The sequence below is a fragment of the Kogia breviceps genome, chromosome 16 (genome assembly GCF_026419965.1).
Source record: "Kogia breviceps isolate mKogBre1 chromosome 16, mKogBre1 haplotype 1, whole genome shotgun sequence".
Lineage (NCBI taxonomy): Eukaryota > Metazoa > Chordata > Mammalia > Artiodactyla > Physeteridae > Kogia > Kogia breviceps.
Window position 1 is genome coordinate 78,875,386 of NC_081325.1, and position 16,118 is coordinate 78,891,503.

The 16,118-nt window shown below is 59.5% G+C and overlaps 1 protein-coding gene across 2 annotated transcripts in view; it reads left to right on the forward strand.

Annotated features, from left to right (window-relative positions):
* Window positions 1-9,737: 9,737 nt before the first annotated feature.
* TMEM255B (transmembrane protein 255B) overlaps window positions 9,738-16,118 on the forward strand; it is a 31,605-nt gene continuing 25,224 nt past the window's right edge. The window contains exons 1-2 of one of the 2 annotated variants that reach the window (XM_059041547.2): window positions 9,738-9,912; window positions 15,937-16,079. In XM_059041547.2, coding sequence (XP_058897530.1) covers window positions 9,858-9,912; window positions 15,937-16,079 — 198 coding nt within the window. In that variant the 5' untranslated portion in view covers window positions 9,738-9,857. Of the gene's footprint in view, window positions 9,925-15,936; window positions 16,080-16,118 lie in introns of both variants that reach the window. The other variant, XM_067016946.1, reaches the window with a different exon arrangement.

Consider the following 16,118-nt stretch of genomic DNA (forward strand, 5'->3'; position numbering starts at 1 on the left):
ACCAGCTGCAGCGCCTCGTGGGTCAGCTGAGCCCCTCCCGCCAGGCCGCTGCATGGCTGTGGCCCGGCGCTCGGCACAGGCGGGACAGAGGAGGCCGGTCCAGCCAGGCCTCCCGCGCAGGGTCAGGAGTGCCAGCCGTAGATAGGCCACGTCTTTTGCGCCCTTTCACTCAAAAAGGATCCAGCGGTCCCGGGACGGAATGCACCGGCGACGCGTGGCTCTCCGGGCCCTGGAGCGGCCGTGCAAGCTGGTGGCGGCTTGGGCAGCAAGAGTAAAGACTCAGTTCGGGCTCCCTGGCACCTCAGCTGCAGCTTTGCAGGCCCTGCCTTCTCTGGGCTGCTTCAGAGGTCGGCAGGCCCCGGCCTGTGGGCTTGCGGGCTCCGCTGAGAGGCCCGGACTGTGCACCGGGCCCTGTTTCCCTTAGCGCCCAGCTCCCGGCCCCGCCGCTAGCCGTTGGGTCACTGCCGGGGCCGGGCTGGTCCCCACCCGCACCTTGGGGACGCCCAGGGGCCTGGGGGCGAGGCCGACAGCGGCAGTCACCCCCCTTGGCCTCTCCTCGTCCCGAGACCGTCTCCAGTGGATTACAACTGGACGAAAGCTGCCCCCGCCCTGGCAGACAGGACGGGCCCGCGGCTCTCGCCCCCCACCCGGCACCTGCTGCCCACCCGGCTCTGCCTCTTGGCCTGCGAGGCCTGGCCCTCTCCTGGCCTCCCTCCTGGGGCCCGCTTTGGGCTGGCCTTGCTGCGTGGGCTTTGCCGCCTGACGGCCAGGAGCAGCCCCTCCCTTTCGCGAGCGCCTCCACCCTCAGGGTGTCATGCTGACCGCGGCCAGCACCCCTGCCATCTGCCGCCCCAGCAGCCTCGGGGGAGGAGTGGCTCTGAGGGGCACGACCTTGGGGGCTGCGGCTCAGCCCCCGGGGCCCAGTGGCCCCGCTGGCCAGGAGCCCCTGCAGGAGGCTGGCCCCGGGCTGTGGTGGGCTCAGACAGCCATCAGGCGTAAGAGGCCGGCTTGTCGGTGGGGATGTTTCAAGCGTATCTTCGGGTCCCATGTGCACCGAGGGCGTTAAAGCCCCTTTGCTGGTGAATAAACCTGCAGGATGACCCTCTCTCCTGTGCGCTGCAGCCATAATGTCCTGCAAGGGCCCTGAAGAGCCGTCCGGTGCTTTTGGTCTGTGACCTGAAACTGCCCCTTGAACATCGCCTGGGAGGCTGAGATGGGGGCCCGTGGCCAAGGGAGGCTGGGCTGTCGGCAGGATCAATCGCTGTGTCGGCCCTGACGCCGGTTTTGTGTCCCAGGGTGAGACACGTAGACTATCTAATGGCTGTAAATCTCACCTCGCTACATTCAGGTGCAAGACACACCACTTCTGGTCTTTCTCAACCCATTTCATCGGCTCTAGGTCCCCATGGCCCTGAGCAGAGTCTTTTAAACATCAGGGGTGGGTGTGGCCTGGCCTTTGGCCGCCGTCCCAATGCCTGCCCGGGGCCCACGGCGCCTGAGGGCAGCCCCTCCTGTGGAACCAGCAACCCCGGCGGGGACCCGTCTGCCTTCATCTTAGGCCTGGACGGCCAGAGGAGACAGGGCATCAATACAGTTGAATTTCAGATAAACAACAAGTAACTCTTTTCGTGCGTGGGACATACTTAACGCTAAAAACTTATTCAACGTTTTTGGCTAAATCTGGCACAGCTGTTGCAGACGATACACTCAGCCTACGAAGGAGTGGGCATTCCATGAACGAGCAGGTCTGTGGGGATATAATCACAGAAGCAAGTGGCGTGCGACTCTTCCGCTGCCTCTCTTGTGGTCTGCTCAGGGGTGCCCCCCGCTCCCCAGTAAAACTCAAGCCAGACCCGTGTAGTCACACACAGGCAGCAAAAGTCGTGCAGTCACTTCACTTTTATTTTAAAACACTTTGAAACTGAAATGTTCACATAGAAACAAAGGAATTGTCAACGCCCACACTGTGAGACGGACACCGCCCCGCTGGTGCAGGAGCCTGGACGCGCCGCTGTCCCGCTGGTCAGCCCCGACCCGGGGGCGCCTCGCGGCCACTGGAGGCAGCAACCAAAGCACTAACTTAAAACGTGCCACCGGGAGAACCGCGACTCCAGCCGCTCCGGGCTCCCCAGCTGGGCTGGAGGGACGCCTCCACGCTCCCGTCCAGCCGCAGCCTCGGGGCCCGGGGGCAAGGCCGGAGGCCAGAGGGTGCGCAGGGCAGTTCCCAGCGGCTGGACTGGCGCCCGTGGTGACTCTCCATTGTGGGCGTTCTCCATGGGCCTTCGGGGGCCTCTGCGGTGGGGCGTCTCGGGTGCAGACCCCCCGGCCGGGCACACTCTGAGGGGTCCCGCTGTCACTCCAGCTGTCCCCCGGCTCCCCTGGGCAAGGGACACGCCATCCAGGCTGGATAACGGGGCTGCCCGGGCGCTCCCCCGGGCCAGAGCTGGGGGGCCCTCTGTGCAGAAGCCTTCGTCCCTGGGCCCTTTCATCCTCCGAGCGCAAGCCTCTGGATCCCCGAGGGGTGCTGGGCTCAGGCACTTGGCCCTTGCCGTCGTCCCCATGCCAGGAGCCAGAGGAGATCCCACTTTTCCATCTTGGTGCGTTCCGACGTGAACTGTGGTGAGGATGTGGACCCCCCACAGCGCATATTTCCTTATGGAGAGTCTGCAAACACCTTCACTGTCTGTGACTTTTCCTTTGTAAAAGACAAAAAATGCAATTTCCATCCAAGTAGAAAAGGGTAAAAATAAAAGTTTAGAAACACGGCAGACTCTCTAAGATTGTGATATGGTCCTGGTGCACGCTCTCCTTCAAAATCACATACATTACTCAGCCATAAAAAGAAGCGAAATTGGGTTTATTTGTAGTGAGGTGGATGGACCTAGAGTCTGTCATACAGAGTGAAGTAAGTCAGAAAGAGAAAAACAAATACCATATGCTAACACATATTTATGGAATCTAAAGAAAATGGTTCTGAAGAACTTAGGGGCAGGACAGGAATAAAGACGCAGACGTAGAGAATGGACTTGAGGACGTGCGGAGGGGGCAGGGTAAGCTGGGACGAAGTGGGAGAGCGGCATGGACATATAAACACTCCCGAATATAAAATAGATACCTAGTGGGAAGCAGCCGCATGGCACAGGGAGGTCAGCTCGGTGCTTTGTGACCACCTAGAGGGGTGGGATAGGGAGGGTGGGAGGGAGACGCAAGAGGGAGGAGATATGGAGATATATGTATACGTAGAGCTGATTCACTTTGTTATACAGCAGCAACTAACACACCATTGTAAGTCAATTATATTCCAATAAAGATGTTTTTAAAAATCACACACACATGTGTGCAGATGCATACAGGCACGTGCACACATGTACACACATGCATATAATACACATGTACACACAGATACACACGTACATAACACTCATGCACACACATGTACACAGCACAACACACTCACGCACAGACACGCACGCATGCACTCTTGCACAGACACGCACTCTCGCACACACACGCACACACTTTGTCCCCGTCTCCCTCCAGATTCAGAGAGTCGCTGGCACAGCCCTGTGGCCCCCGGGCCCGCGCCGTCCGCGCTGCTCCCCGGCCAGGCGGGTCCCGCGTGGCTTTGTTCTGCTGCTCCTGGTAGCCCGCCAGGCCCTGCTGTCTATGCATCTAAACCCCCTTCCTTCCACTGGTCTGAGTGCAGCTGCAGCCTGGGAGAGGCAGCCCCCTGGGTTTTCTGGGGTGATTCAGGCGATACGGGCTGATGCTGATCAACGCAATAACTAAATATAACTGCAAAACAGCGTTACCCAACCCCAGCTCAGCAAAGGCTGCGGTCACGTCCTCTTACTTCACGACGGGCCCAGCCGCTGCGGCGAGCGTTCAGACACACAAGTGCGGCCCGAGTGAAAATACAGCGTCCGCGTTACGGGCGTTTTGCCGGCTGAGAGAAGAAGAGTTTGAGAGCCCGTGGGATTAAAATAAACATGAGATAGGCTCCCGGGCTTTACCCAGACAATTTCAAATGAAGGTAAGAAGGCTTGGTTTGATTTTGTAGAAACCAAACCTCAGTCCCTCAGTGACAGCAGAACACTGTTTTTCCAGGTTCAAGCTCCTTACGTCCAAGACGAAGGGCCTCAGGCGGTGACGACGGGGGCGGCCAGCCTGGGGGCTCCCAGCCCCAGCTCCTTGCCCAGCCCTGTGGGTCCTGCACGCTCAGGGCGCCGCCTTTCCCCGACACACCAGAACTGGTAAGGGCGCGGGTGCTAGGCCAGGCCTGTGAGGGGCAAGGCCCCACGCTCAGGGCGACGGCAGGCAAGCTGTGGGTGCCAATCCAAAGCCCGGAAGGCGGCCCCTCCTCACTGGGGAGTCAGCCGGTGGGGGGGCTTCCTGCTTCCCAGGGGGACTGAGAGCCTGGAAAGGTGAGCCTCCCTGCTTGGGCTCACTAGAGGGGCCGGGAGATCACGGTTACAGGCCTCCCGCGAAGCCCCTGGAGTGTTTGCAATTTACACCGTTTGTGTCCCTGAGAGCATCTCCCGTCTGGCTGGCCGCCTCGCTGCAGGCAGGCGGGGCCCTGAGTCTCCCCGGCCCCCCGGTCTGCATTATTCATCCCCGGCTCATCGCAGGGTGTTCGGTTACCGCAGGGCCCCGAAGCCCGAGACCAGACGCTCACGCGCTCCTGCAATGGACAAGGGTCCTCCCTGCGCAGGCGCCCAGGGGCCCTGGATCTGGACCCCGCCTGGCCTGTAGCTGACAAAAGAGCTTCCTGGATGGTTCCTAGGGGTCTTTTAATCCCTCTCTTTTTAGGGTTGGTCCTGGTTTCAGAGCCTGCTGACCCCTATCTGCTCACACAGGTTGGGGAGAAGGGTCGTCCAGCCGGGTCTCCTCAAGGGGGCCGGGCCGGGAGGACCCCGTGGAGAGGGGTGCGTCCGGCAGGGGCCCCCGCCGGGGTGGAAGCAGGTGCTGAGAGGGGTGGGGGCCGTGCTTGTTCAGTCTCCATCCGCAAGGTGTTCCTGGGCGCCTGCTGTGAGCGAGCGGGACATGGTTCTAAGCAGGGAACAAAAGAAGGGCCGTGATGAATTCAGTTTCATAACAGGACTGAGTGAGCGCCAGGGTCACGTCGCGCCTGCACAGGATCGAGGGCTGAGCCTCCCTTCTTGGGCAGCTGGTCACGTACTTTTATGTCACCCTGATCGTAATTTAAGAAACTAAATTCTAGACTCCTCTTCCTCTCCCCTGTTCCAGCTGGAACCTGTGAGATTCATCCTCGAAGGAGGGAGGCCGGGCAGGGTGGACGGGTGGAAATCCCTGGGGCGCTTCCCATCTCTGCTTTCTCCAAAGCCTGAGCCAGGCAACTGGGAGGCAGTGACCGGAGGGAGAGGGGAGGTGGGTCGGCACCCGGCCAGCCTTGGCCGCCAGCCACCCAAAGCCATCTGAGCTTGGCGGGGGTCCCCGGGGGCAGGCCGTAAGGACCGTCGGCCAGATGTGCCCGCACCCTCACCCGCCACTGTGACAGAGTGGAGCCCAGACGGGAGCAGGGCGCCAGCCAGGTGTGTGTGCACCTGTGCCGTGCGGGGCCTAAGAGGACGTCAGGCTGACGGGGCCTGTGGGAAGATTAGTCCCTCTTCTTTTGCAGTGTGGGGGCCAAGCCAGCCCCTCCCGTCAGCTCCTCTGTGCTGGACGGGTCTCCAGGGGCGGCTGGGGTCACGCTGGACCCCGTGCTGGGAAGAGTCCCTCCCCGTCCCGGGCCTGAGGAGGATGCAGGGAGACCCCACAGTGCAGGATCCTCGGATCCACGGTGATTTCTTGCCCTCCCGACCGCGCTGCTCCCGGGCCCCTGAAAACCTGACCCCCCGACTCAGCTCCGCCCGCAGGCAGCCGGGCACAGAACCGTGCACACCCCCTGCCGCCACCCAGCATCCTCTCGGCCTGAAAGCCTGCTTCCCATCCCTGCTGCTCACTGGCCACCCGGCACCTCAGACGTTCGTTTCCCTCCAGAGGCCCTGGTTCGAGTGTCCGGGCCCCGGGATTCTTAATGGTCCCTAGGGGGTTCCGGTGCAAGGTAAGGTCACCAAGCAGGTCACCGGGGAGGCCGGGTCACGTCCCTGGGATCCCTGTTCCTTCTCTAGCGCGGTGACCGCTCTCACCGATGCTACTGTCACCGTGTGCTTTGTAACACAGTAGTGTGTTTTATTTCTCCTACTTCTCACTTTTAAAGCTCTTAAAGGGCAGGTCTGTATGACTTATCTTCACGGCTCTCCTAGTACCTTTGCATCTAGAGGAAATTCAATAAATGTTTGTCGGCTGCATGAACGAAAGATTCAATTAAACGTCTGTAGTGAAGTAAACACATGCTTTCTCACTTGGATATGATTATGCCTTGATATCGAACTGACCTGGTTCATATCTTACTTCAGCCACTGACCAGCTACTTCACTTCAGAAAAATTATTTAAGTTCTCAGTGCCTCAGTTTCCTCATCTGTGAAATGGGTAGAACATTGTACGGATTAACTGAGGCAGACACGAGCAGTGGTGATCACAGGGCGAGGCATCTGATAGGTGTTCAACCAGTGTCAGCCTTGTCCCCGATCTCCACCTGCCCCGCCCATCTGAAGGGTGAATCCAGGTCAACTCAGGACCTCTGGGTGAGACCCTCTGAGGGGATGCGGCTGTTTCTGGGGGGAGTGGGGACTTGAGTTCAGGTGAGGGAAGTGGAGGCAGGGGTCTTAGGATACTTCAAACATATTACACTGAGCAGGAAGGAACTTGGCACTAGGGTTCATAACTGTTTTAATCAATCATCTTCTTAACGTCAGTAATAATTGGTCCAGACCCTCTTCCTGTCCTCAGACCAATAGAAGACAGATTTCCTCATCGTCTCATAATTGCCTTTGCAAGAGCTAAATTAAATTAGGTTGTAAAAATACCCTGATCCCAGACTGTGGCTCCCTGCAGGGTTGGGCTGGATGCAGGCGTCCTCAGGCCAGCGCAGGGGGATCAGGTGTCAGTCGGTGTCGTCAGCCTCAGAGCCGGTGCCTCCTACGCTGTGGCTGTGCTGCCTGGCCTCCTGGCGGGGGTGTCCGTGCCAGGTCCGCACGCGGGCTCCGGAGGAGCCCCGGGTCTGCTCTAGTCACGTCGATTAGCCTCCTGGACCTCGGTTTCCTCACCCGGGCAGGGGAGCTCGTGGGGGGGGGGGGCACACTAACGCCTGCCACGATCCGCTGCTCTCGGAGCCCCGAAAGGACTCCCCCAAACCTGCCCAGCTCCAGTTGGCATCTAAAGTCTCCTGCGGTAAGCGTATTCGTTGGAGAAGGGCATCATTTCCGGCAACACCCGCACATTTTTAAGGATATTTGCAGTGAGCCTTTGGAACGACACACGGGTCCAGGCCACCCAGCTGCCCTCGGGGCGCGGGCGCGGCGGCGCGGCCGGTGACACCGCCAGGCGCCACGTCCTGAGCCTCGGTGGGCCGCGGCCGGGCTGGCAGGGCCGCGCGTGGACAGAGCGCTCGGGCCCCGCGCGGCTCTTCTTCCCAACACGCGCCGGGCTCCGGCCGGCAGAGTCGGGTCTGGTTTGCAAAGCGGCCGACCGAGTCAGACTTGCTTCGTGTCAGAAAATGATACGCGTTGCCCTTCAGTTCCGACAAGTGGGCGAAGAGGCGCCTCCACGACAACCGCTCGCTTCTGGATTGTTCCACCCTCCCGCGCGATGCGCCATGGCCGGGCGTCTCCCGCGAGTTTGCAGAGGTGCTTCTTACCGCCGCTGCCCTTCGGTCATGGTTTCCGTCATCGCTTCTGTTTGGGCACCGGAGGAGCCTCCACGGTGGGGGCCGCGCCACTGGGGGGGCCTCATGGGGGAGGGGAGATGTCCCCCCCGCCCCCTGGGTTCCCGGCTCAGACCCCCGCACAGAAGGCAGAGTAACGAGAGAAAAGCAGCTTATCACACAGCTTGTGGAGCGTCTCCGGGGAAAACAGCGGATTCAGACAGACAGGGCGGGACACGGGGGCGCGGGGGGCAGGTGCGGCTTCCAAGGGCATCGGATCCGGGAGGGAAGGCACGGGGCGAGGCCCGCCGATGCCGCCTCTCGGCTGCTGAGAGCTGGTCTCCGGTAAAGGAGAATTTCTTTCCGGTTTTTAGGCAAAAGGGGGAACTTTTTCTGCTGCTTAACAGCCTTCAGCTCAAAATGATTTTTATGTCGAGAGGCGTACTTCGCGGCGGCGTGTTCTGGTCTCCTTCCGCCTTTCCTGTTGCAGGTGGGCCGCGGAAGGAGACGCAGCAGCCCCGAGGCCTGTTCTCAGCGGGGTCTGCTTATTTCCCCCTCCCAGCAGCCCAGGTCCCCCGGCCCCGGCCCGCCACGGACCGAGGCTCTGGTCTAGAGCCCTTAAGCCCCACGCGTACCACTGTGTATTGTGGTTAAAACAACGCAATTTATTCTCGTGAGCTTCTGGGGCCAGAAGTCCAAACTCGGGCTCACTGGGCTGAAGTCAAGGTGTTTAGGGGGCACCCGCTGTGTGTCTGTGCGGTATGAGGTTGCTGTGGCCACGTCTCACCGCCTGCTCTACGGCACGGTCACCTCTCCCTGGATCCTAGCCGCCTTTCCGGCCTCCTGGTTCCCATCCTGCTGCCCTACAAGCCCTCTCAGTGGCCCTCCTGATGTGGGCTCCCCTGGGGCCCTGGCGTCTCAGGTAAGACCTTCCGCCGCCCACTGTGCGCCAGGCCCGCCCCGGGGTCTGCCCAGGGGCTCCTTCCCAGAGGCCGAGCAGCCCCACCTGACGCCGTCTGGGCGGGTGGGACGTCTCCTCTAGTGACCCGTGACCCGAGCCCTCCTCCTACGCCTCACACGTTCCCTCCTGCTGCAGCACGTGTGGCCGCCTCGGGCCCCCCGGCCCCCCGCATCTTCCTCGGTGATTGTATGTATCGGCCACTGTCTCTTCTCCGAAGGGTGCCCGCCGCACCAGGACCTCTGTCCCTCGGTCCTTCCCGAGTGCAGGGCACGGTGTCTAGCACGTGGAGTGGGTGCCCGGTGCAACCCGCGCAGGGCCGCTGTGAGCGAATGGTATTGCTTTTCACGCCTAAAACCTGTACGCAGGGGGCGTTATACTCACCTCAACACCACGAACTGCGGTTTTGCTCCACGTTGTGTTCGAGCTTTTCCCGCTGGTGCGGGAAGCCTCACCGCGTCGTGAACCGCTGGATACGTAAATCTGTCCCTCGTCCTGGTGTTCGTTGCTTTGCCGTTACACGCAGAGCCGTGTTGCACGTTCTGTGCGCAAACCTCACACGTCAGGGTTTCTCTGCCGCCATGGAACCCCTTCAGAACGACTGGGGCTCCTAACAATTACTTCACTGCCAGACATGCTGATTGGACTGGTCTGGGTTGGCTCAGGACAGCAGTGATTTTTAAAAAGAAGGTCTTTAGATGATTCTCAGGGCAGCCTGGGCCTGGAACCACAGGTCTCGGGCTTGCACTTAAGCGGGGAACGGCTGGCTTGTAGGGAGGGACCCACCTTCGACTGGCCCAGACTCTGCTGTCAGAGAGGTCACAGCGGGCGCAGCCCCACCGGCCGCGCACGCGGGTTCCTTCCCCCAGATTCTCGATACTATTACCGCCCCACCTTCAAAGGTTTGCCAGCGCCAAGCCCGGGGCGCACCGCCTCCCCTGCCCCGGGGCTTCTGCGTTCCGGGAAAACCGGGCGGGGCGGGGGGCGGGGCGAGGGGCGGGGCGCAGGTAGGAGGCGCGCGGACGGACGCCGGCCGGAGGGGCGGTGCTCGGGCATCTCCTTGCGGCCACCGCGCCCCACGGTCGCTGTCGCAGCGGGCGAGCAAGCGGCCCCTCCCCCCAGCAGCCCCCGGGATGCAGCCTCTCCGGCCGCCGGTGCCCGGGCCCCTGGCCCTGCTGGACACGACAGGTGAGCGCACAGGTGGGCCAGGCTCCGGTGCTCCGGCGCCCGAGCTCCGCCGGGGCCCCTGGGCGCGGGCACAGGCCCTCTCCCTCCGCTTTTTCCTGAGGGTCCAGACTTTGCGCCTGTCTCTCCCCGTCTCCTTCTCCGCTCTCCTTTATTACGAACAATAGACGACGATCCGTAGAAACCTTACAACCCACCCCATTTCAGGCTCCAGAAATTTCTAGGGAAAGGTCACTTCGCGGGGCCAGGTGGCTTCTTCCTGCTTGAAAGTGACCAAGGAAGGCCCTTAGGGCGTTCTTCGCGCGGCTGTCCGCCTCACCCGCGCCCTCGCCAGGCTTCTCCCCCGTAAATTCACGGAATCTGGAATTCGCGGATTTCCCACCAAGCCCGACGCAGCCGAAGCCAGGCGGCGGGACACAGGACGCCGGCGCCTTTGTCTCTCTGCCGGGAAGTGGCCGGGAGGGGAGTAATGGGGGTGTTTTCCTGACGGGGAGCCCGGGAAGGCTTCAAGAGAAGAGAAGGTAATTCCGCGGCGAGCGGGGCTCTCACGGACGGGCGGTGATGCCTCGGGGTCCGGCTGCCGCTTCACAGCGGGTGCAGCGGAGAACGCAGGGGTTGACCTCCCAGCCCTGGGTGCAGTGGCTTTGCAAAGTCTCTTTTAAAAAACCGGATTAGTGACGTTGCTTGATTTTTAAATGATAGTCAAGGCATCTGACTTCCTCCTAAAAGAAACAATTCTATACCCACCGCTCTCCAAAGCCAAATGCTCTGTGACAGACTGACCTACACGTGTTCCATCCTCCTGGAAAACAACTACTTATTATAATGACAACTAGTTGTTATGACTAGTTATTAACTACTCACAATTATTACCATCATTGTATTAGAATGACTTGATTTCAAAAATAGCCTTTTTCACTTAGAATTTTCTTCTGAGGAGGAACTTTCAATTTAAAAAGTACTGAGAGTTGGGTTTTTATTTAAAAATACTAAACAGGAGTGTAGCTGGCATGGGATTATGGGTATTTTCTACCTTACACGTCTGCACTCACGCCCTCGGGGGATGTGTTCCGCGTAAAAGCAAAATAAAAGGGAAATTGTCGGCTGAGGGCACACCCTTGTGCCTTCGTCTGTTTTCCCGCTTAGCCCCCACGGCTGCTGTCGAGATGAAATGATTAAATTAAGCTCATTCTTCTTTCTGGGAGGCCCGGCCCTCCTGGCAAGGAGCGGGTGACGAGGTGACTGCCCCCACCCCGGTCTTTGTGATGCCCCCTTCCTGGCTCCACTAAGTGGAGAAGGTGGGGAGGGGGGCAGCGCCTAGTTCTGCTCCATCCTTGCACCTGGTCGTGGAGCCACTGAAGCTGGGAGGAGGCTGTGAGGGGTGGCTGGGGAGAGGCTGTGAGGGGAGGCTGGGATGGGAGGCTGGGAGGGGAGGCTGGGAGGGGAGGCTTGGGGGAGGCTGGGACGAGGTTGTGAGGGGAGGCTGTGAGGAGGCTGGGATGGGAGGCTGGGGGGAGGCTGGGAGGGGAGGCTGGGACGAGGCTGTGAGGAGGCTGGGATGGGAGGCTGGGGGGAGGCTGTGAGGGGAGGCGGCAGGTGCAGGGAGCTGGTGGGGCTCCTGGGTAGCGACATTCTGCACAGGCTGGAATCAGGAGAACAGTGAGCAGGCAGGTGAGACGCAGATTTGGCCTCAGCCCCACAGCCCCCGACGTCCCCCCTCCGCTCCCAGGTGGAGAGCACCGGGTAGGAGTAAGTGCTGATTCACCTTAACGTCAGCACCACCCACGACCATATGCCCATTATGCGCATAGACACACATCTGGAATTTTCAAGGATGTTCTCTCACTGCATCCTTATCACAGTGAAGAGGCAGGCAAGCAGGGGCTTGTCATAGCCCTGCTTTGCAGATCAGGAGACCGAAGTTCCCTCATTCATTCAGCACGAGGAGATACAGGCTCGGGACCCGGCATCGGGCAAGACCCCCACGGCCCCTGCTCTCAGGGCCCTCCCTCTGTAGGCCTCAAAGAGGGCGGGGGCCCGCGTGCGATCACCCGGCAGGTCTGGCAGCCCAACGGCAGTTCGGGCAGCATTCGTGTAAGTTGCCACCAGTGCTATAAACCTCATAGTAGAGATTTTAACGAGGAGTCAGGGCACCGCCTTGAGGATGCTTCAGTTGTAACAACACACGCAGTAAGACTCCTGCTAACGGGACAGGAAGGTCGCGGGAACAATTCAGGGAATTCTGTTTTTTTCCCTTCAGTGTGGACCCCCTTTTCTCGGAAACTTGACCTAAAAATGCACACGTCTCACGGCAATTAGAAGGATACCCTACCTTCTTTTCTCGAGGTTATTTCTCGATGTCTTATTCTTTATGCGAAACCCTCTATTTCTAAAGACGATTGAAGGTTGGGTCTCTTCTCCATGTCATCCCTGTTGTGCCTGGAATCAAAATATTCAAGTTTGTGTCACTGGGATGAGGTCGCTCCGAAGCGCTCCTTTCCCGCCCGCCTGTCTCGCCAGACCTGACGGTAAGCTCGGAACTCGCATACCAGTCCTGACAAGGAGGACAGCTTGCATCTTGTGGGTTTTATCACGTAGACGTTTCAGAGGGAAAGTCGTACTAGGGAAGGCCTGGTGAAATGGCGAAGTTATATTGAAAATGGCTCCTAGGAAGCTTTCCCTGGTCCCGAGGGAGAAGTTTGACATAGCCTGTCGGAATGTCACTAGTGGACTTGACGAGGTCCCAGCAAAACTGTTTGCCTGGTGGGGCCCCTCAGGCCCCCCGCTCATCACACGACCGCCCCAAAGGGACAACTCAAAGCGGAGCCAAGAACCTTCAGAACCAGAGCGTCGCCCCAGGGGCTCTGCCCGACGGGCCCGCAGGAGCTAGGAGACAAAGCCCAGTGGCCAGAACTGTGGTTTGAAGCAGGCGCTGAGACATCAGTTAATTATTTTGCGCATAAATAGATGTGTAATGCATTGAATTAGGGAAAATAGCAAAAAGTCCTTCGAGGAGGAGGGCGTTTGATAATTTTCTCAAATACTTAGTCCCAGAAAATTTAGTTTCAAGAGGCTTCTTGCTCTTCAAACACATTTTACAACGGAGATGGGGGTGGAACCTCAGGAAGAACAGTTGAGGGGCAGCTGATAAGGAGGTGGTGCTGCTCTGGGTCCATCCGCAAGGGCTCGGGGGCTGGCAGGGTCGGTGGCACACGGGAGAGGTGACCCTGAGGGGCGGGTGGGCGGGGCAGAGGCTGCAATGCCACCCCCACGACTGCTGGACGGACGGCCCTGGCATGAGTGTCTCATCAGCTGCCGTGGTAACAGCTTCACTAGCTTCCAAAACAGAAGCAGGTGTGTTTTCAACTTCTGTGTCCATTTTTTCCCAATGTACCTGCCTTTCTAAAGTTAATCACCCAGAGCAGAATGTCACCCGAGGGGAGCCTTCTTTCTCCTCTCGCTCACTCATTCTCAAAGTGGCTTTGCCATTTCTGTCCCGTTTCCCTACAGACACCCCAGATCGGCTGTAACCGCTGATCTTTCTGACTCTGGGGCAAACCAACTTGTATCCTCGGTTTCAGGCTCTAAATTCATGCCAGGAAAAATAAGCGATTGCTGTCTGCACGCACACGACTTTGCAAGTAAGATGCCGTGAATAATAGTGAACAAGAGAAAAGCCCACCAGGGGGACCCCAGGGCCGCTGGGTCCCAGAGGTGTAGATCGTCTCTCGCGCTTGTGGCTGTGCTTCTGTAGACACTGCTATAAATGGTTCACCCTCAACAGTTCTTCCATATTTGCCGTAAAAACTACGAGAAAACAGCAGTGAAAGAGCAGGTGAAGGGAGGTGAGGGCCTCGCGGGAAATGAAGTGACCGTCCTGAGAGCTTCGCCCTTGCCAGGCCAGTGGGTAGAAGTGGCGTTCCCAGGCTGGCCAAGTGATTCTGAGTGAGCATGTTGACTCAGTTGTGTGTAATTTATTTCTGAGTGCGAGACAATCCCTTTCTTGGGTGGCGTGACCTTGACCTGCCGTTAAACTTTGCTGACGGGACTGCGGATGGGTGTGTACATCTTCAAAGGCACGGTCTGGGCCGGGGGCCCGGGGTCATCTGAGACAGTGGTTGAGGTCAAATGAGTAGCTGCTTCCCCACCAAACACACACACACACACACACACACACACACACACACACACACACACACACGTCAATTTAAAAAACTTTGGTGTGGGAAGAAGCACCACGTTTTTCTTTCATCCTGTTTTGTTTTGGAGTCACAGGGATAAAGATGGTTAACCTTCCAACAAACGAAACACACCAGCATGGCTGTGTTCAGTGTGGAGTCTCGTCCTGCCCTCCGCCTCCTGCCCTCTGCCTGGCCTGTGTGTGTCTCTGCCTCCTGCCCTCTGCCTGGCCTGTGTCTCCGCCTCCTGCCCTCTGCCTGGCCTGTGTCTCTGCCTCCGTTGTGCGGTTGCTGATGACTACGTAAGAACAGGCCTATCTGAGATTGAATTGCTGTAAGAATGATTACAATTATGCTTATTGTAGGTGAGGCTTCCTTGCCTTCCCTGAGACACACGAGAGGAAGAACGGTTCACACAAAATCCAGAAGTCAAGGCTTGAGGGAGGAAGGTGCCAGTGATGGAAGAGTTCCTTTCTTGCTTTCCTGTGTTCTGTGACAGTTAAAATTAGGTTTGGCTACAGATACCAGGACATCCAAAATAGTGGTTTATAGCCTAGAGATTTAATTCTGTTACCTAAGTAATCAAAGTTTGGAGGTGGACAGCCCAGGGCTGTCTTTCTGCTCTGCCTGTCTTTGTGTGTGACTTCTATTGTCAAGTTTCCCTCGTGGTGCAAAATGGCTGCAGGGGCTCCACCTTTATGTTCACATTCCAGGCAGTGGGAAGGATGAAGGGGAGAAAGGCAAAGGGACTGGCTCCTTTAAGAGATTTCCTGTAGGTCCCACCCAACATTCCTTGTTGAGATGGAGATTATTTGCTGAGAACATAATCAGCCAGCTGGAGCAGAGGCTGGAAAATGCCGTCTTTCAGCTGGCATGTTTCCACATCCAATAATTGGGGCCTGTTGACAAGGGGAGAGGGTAATGGACGTGCAGGTGGGCGGCGGCGGGCTCTGCACAATTTTATACTTTCTTTCCACGCCTTCCCATTTGACCACTCGCGTGTTTGGCGCCGCGCCAGGTACGGGAGGTGGACGAACAGCAGGATGCCTGCCGTCCGGGGGGATGGCTCGGTGTGGACACGGGGGCACAAGTGCACCCGCGGAGCAGCGTGGACGTGCTGGCCGTGCCAGAGGGAAGCGTGCCCCCTCTCTGTGTGGGACCTGCTCGGCCCGGTCCAGGGCAGGGTGCAGAGGTCCTCTGTCCGGTCTTGGAGTCGGGCAGGGTCCAGGGTCACGGACTTGGCGAGGCCCAGGGGTGCTTGTTAATGCAGGTAAAGTGCTCAGTAAGACCAGGCGCGGAGCAGATGCTCCATAAGCGGCCGGCCTGACTGCTGCCGTGTGGGGTGAAGCCAGGACGGAGGCTGTCGGGGGACTTGGAACCCGGGGAGGGCTCAGCCACCCCCTGACGTTTACTGAGAAGCTGCTGTGCGCGGGCACTGTCTCAGGAGGCAGGGACGCAGCGGGGAACGAGGCAGGGCCCCCTCCCACCCTCACGGGGCTCGCGGCCAGACGCGTGGGTGGTGAGGGTGCCTGGAGACCCCCAGGTGCGGTGGGGGCCACAGGGGAGGGCGCCCGTGCAGGGGTACCGGCGGGGCCTGGGTGCCTGTAGGAGACGACGGTGAGCGCTCAGGGCGGGCGGAGGGGTGGCGAGGGGTCCCGCTCTGAGGATGGGGCTGGGCGGGGAAGGAGCGGGCGGTGGTGGCCCCTGGGGAGTGTGTCCCAGGCTCCGGCCAGCGAGCGACGGGGCTGCAGCCAAGAGCCAGGCCGACCCGGGGTGCGCTCGAGGCCCCGGGGCCCCTCCCCAAGCCCAGCCCCGTACCAGCTGGCTCCCCTTGCTTGTCCTCCCGCAGAAGGGTTCGCGAGAAGAAAGAAGACTTCCCTGTGGTTTGTGGGCTCCCTGCTGGTGGTGTCCACCTCCATCCTGACCGTCGGCCTCGCTGCCACCACCAGGACGCAGAACGTGACCATGGGCGGCTACTACCCCGGGATCATCGTGAGTGGCGCGGTCCCTGGGGTCTGCCGGTCGGGGGGC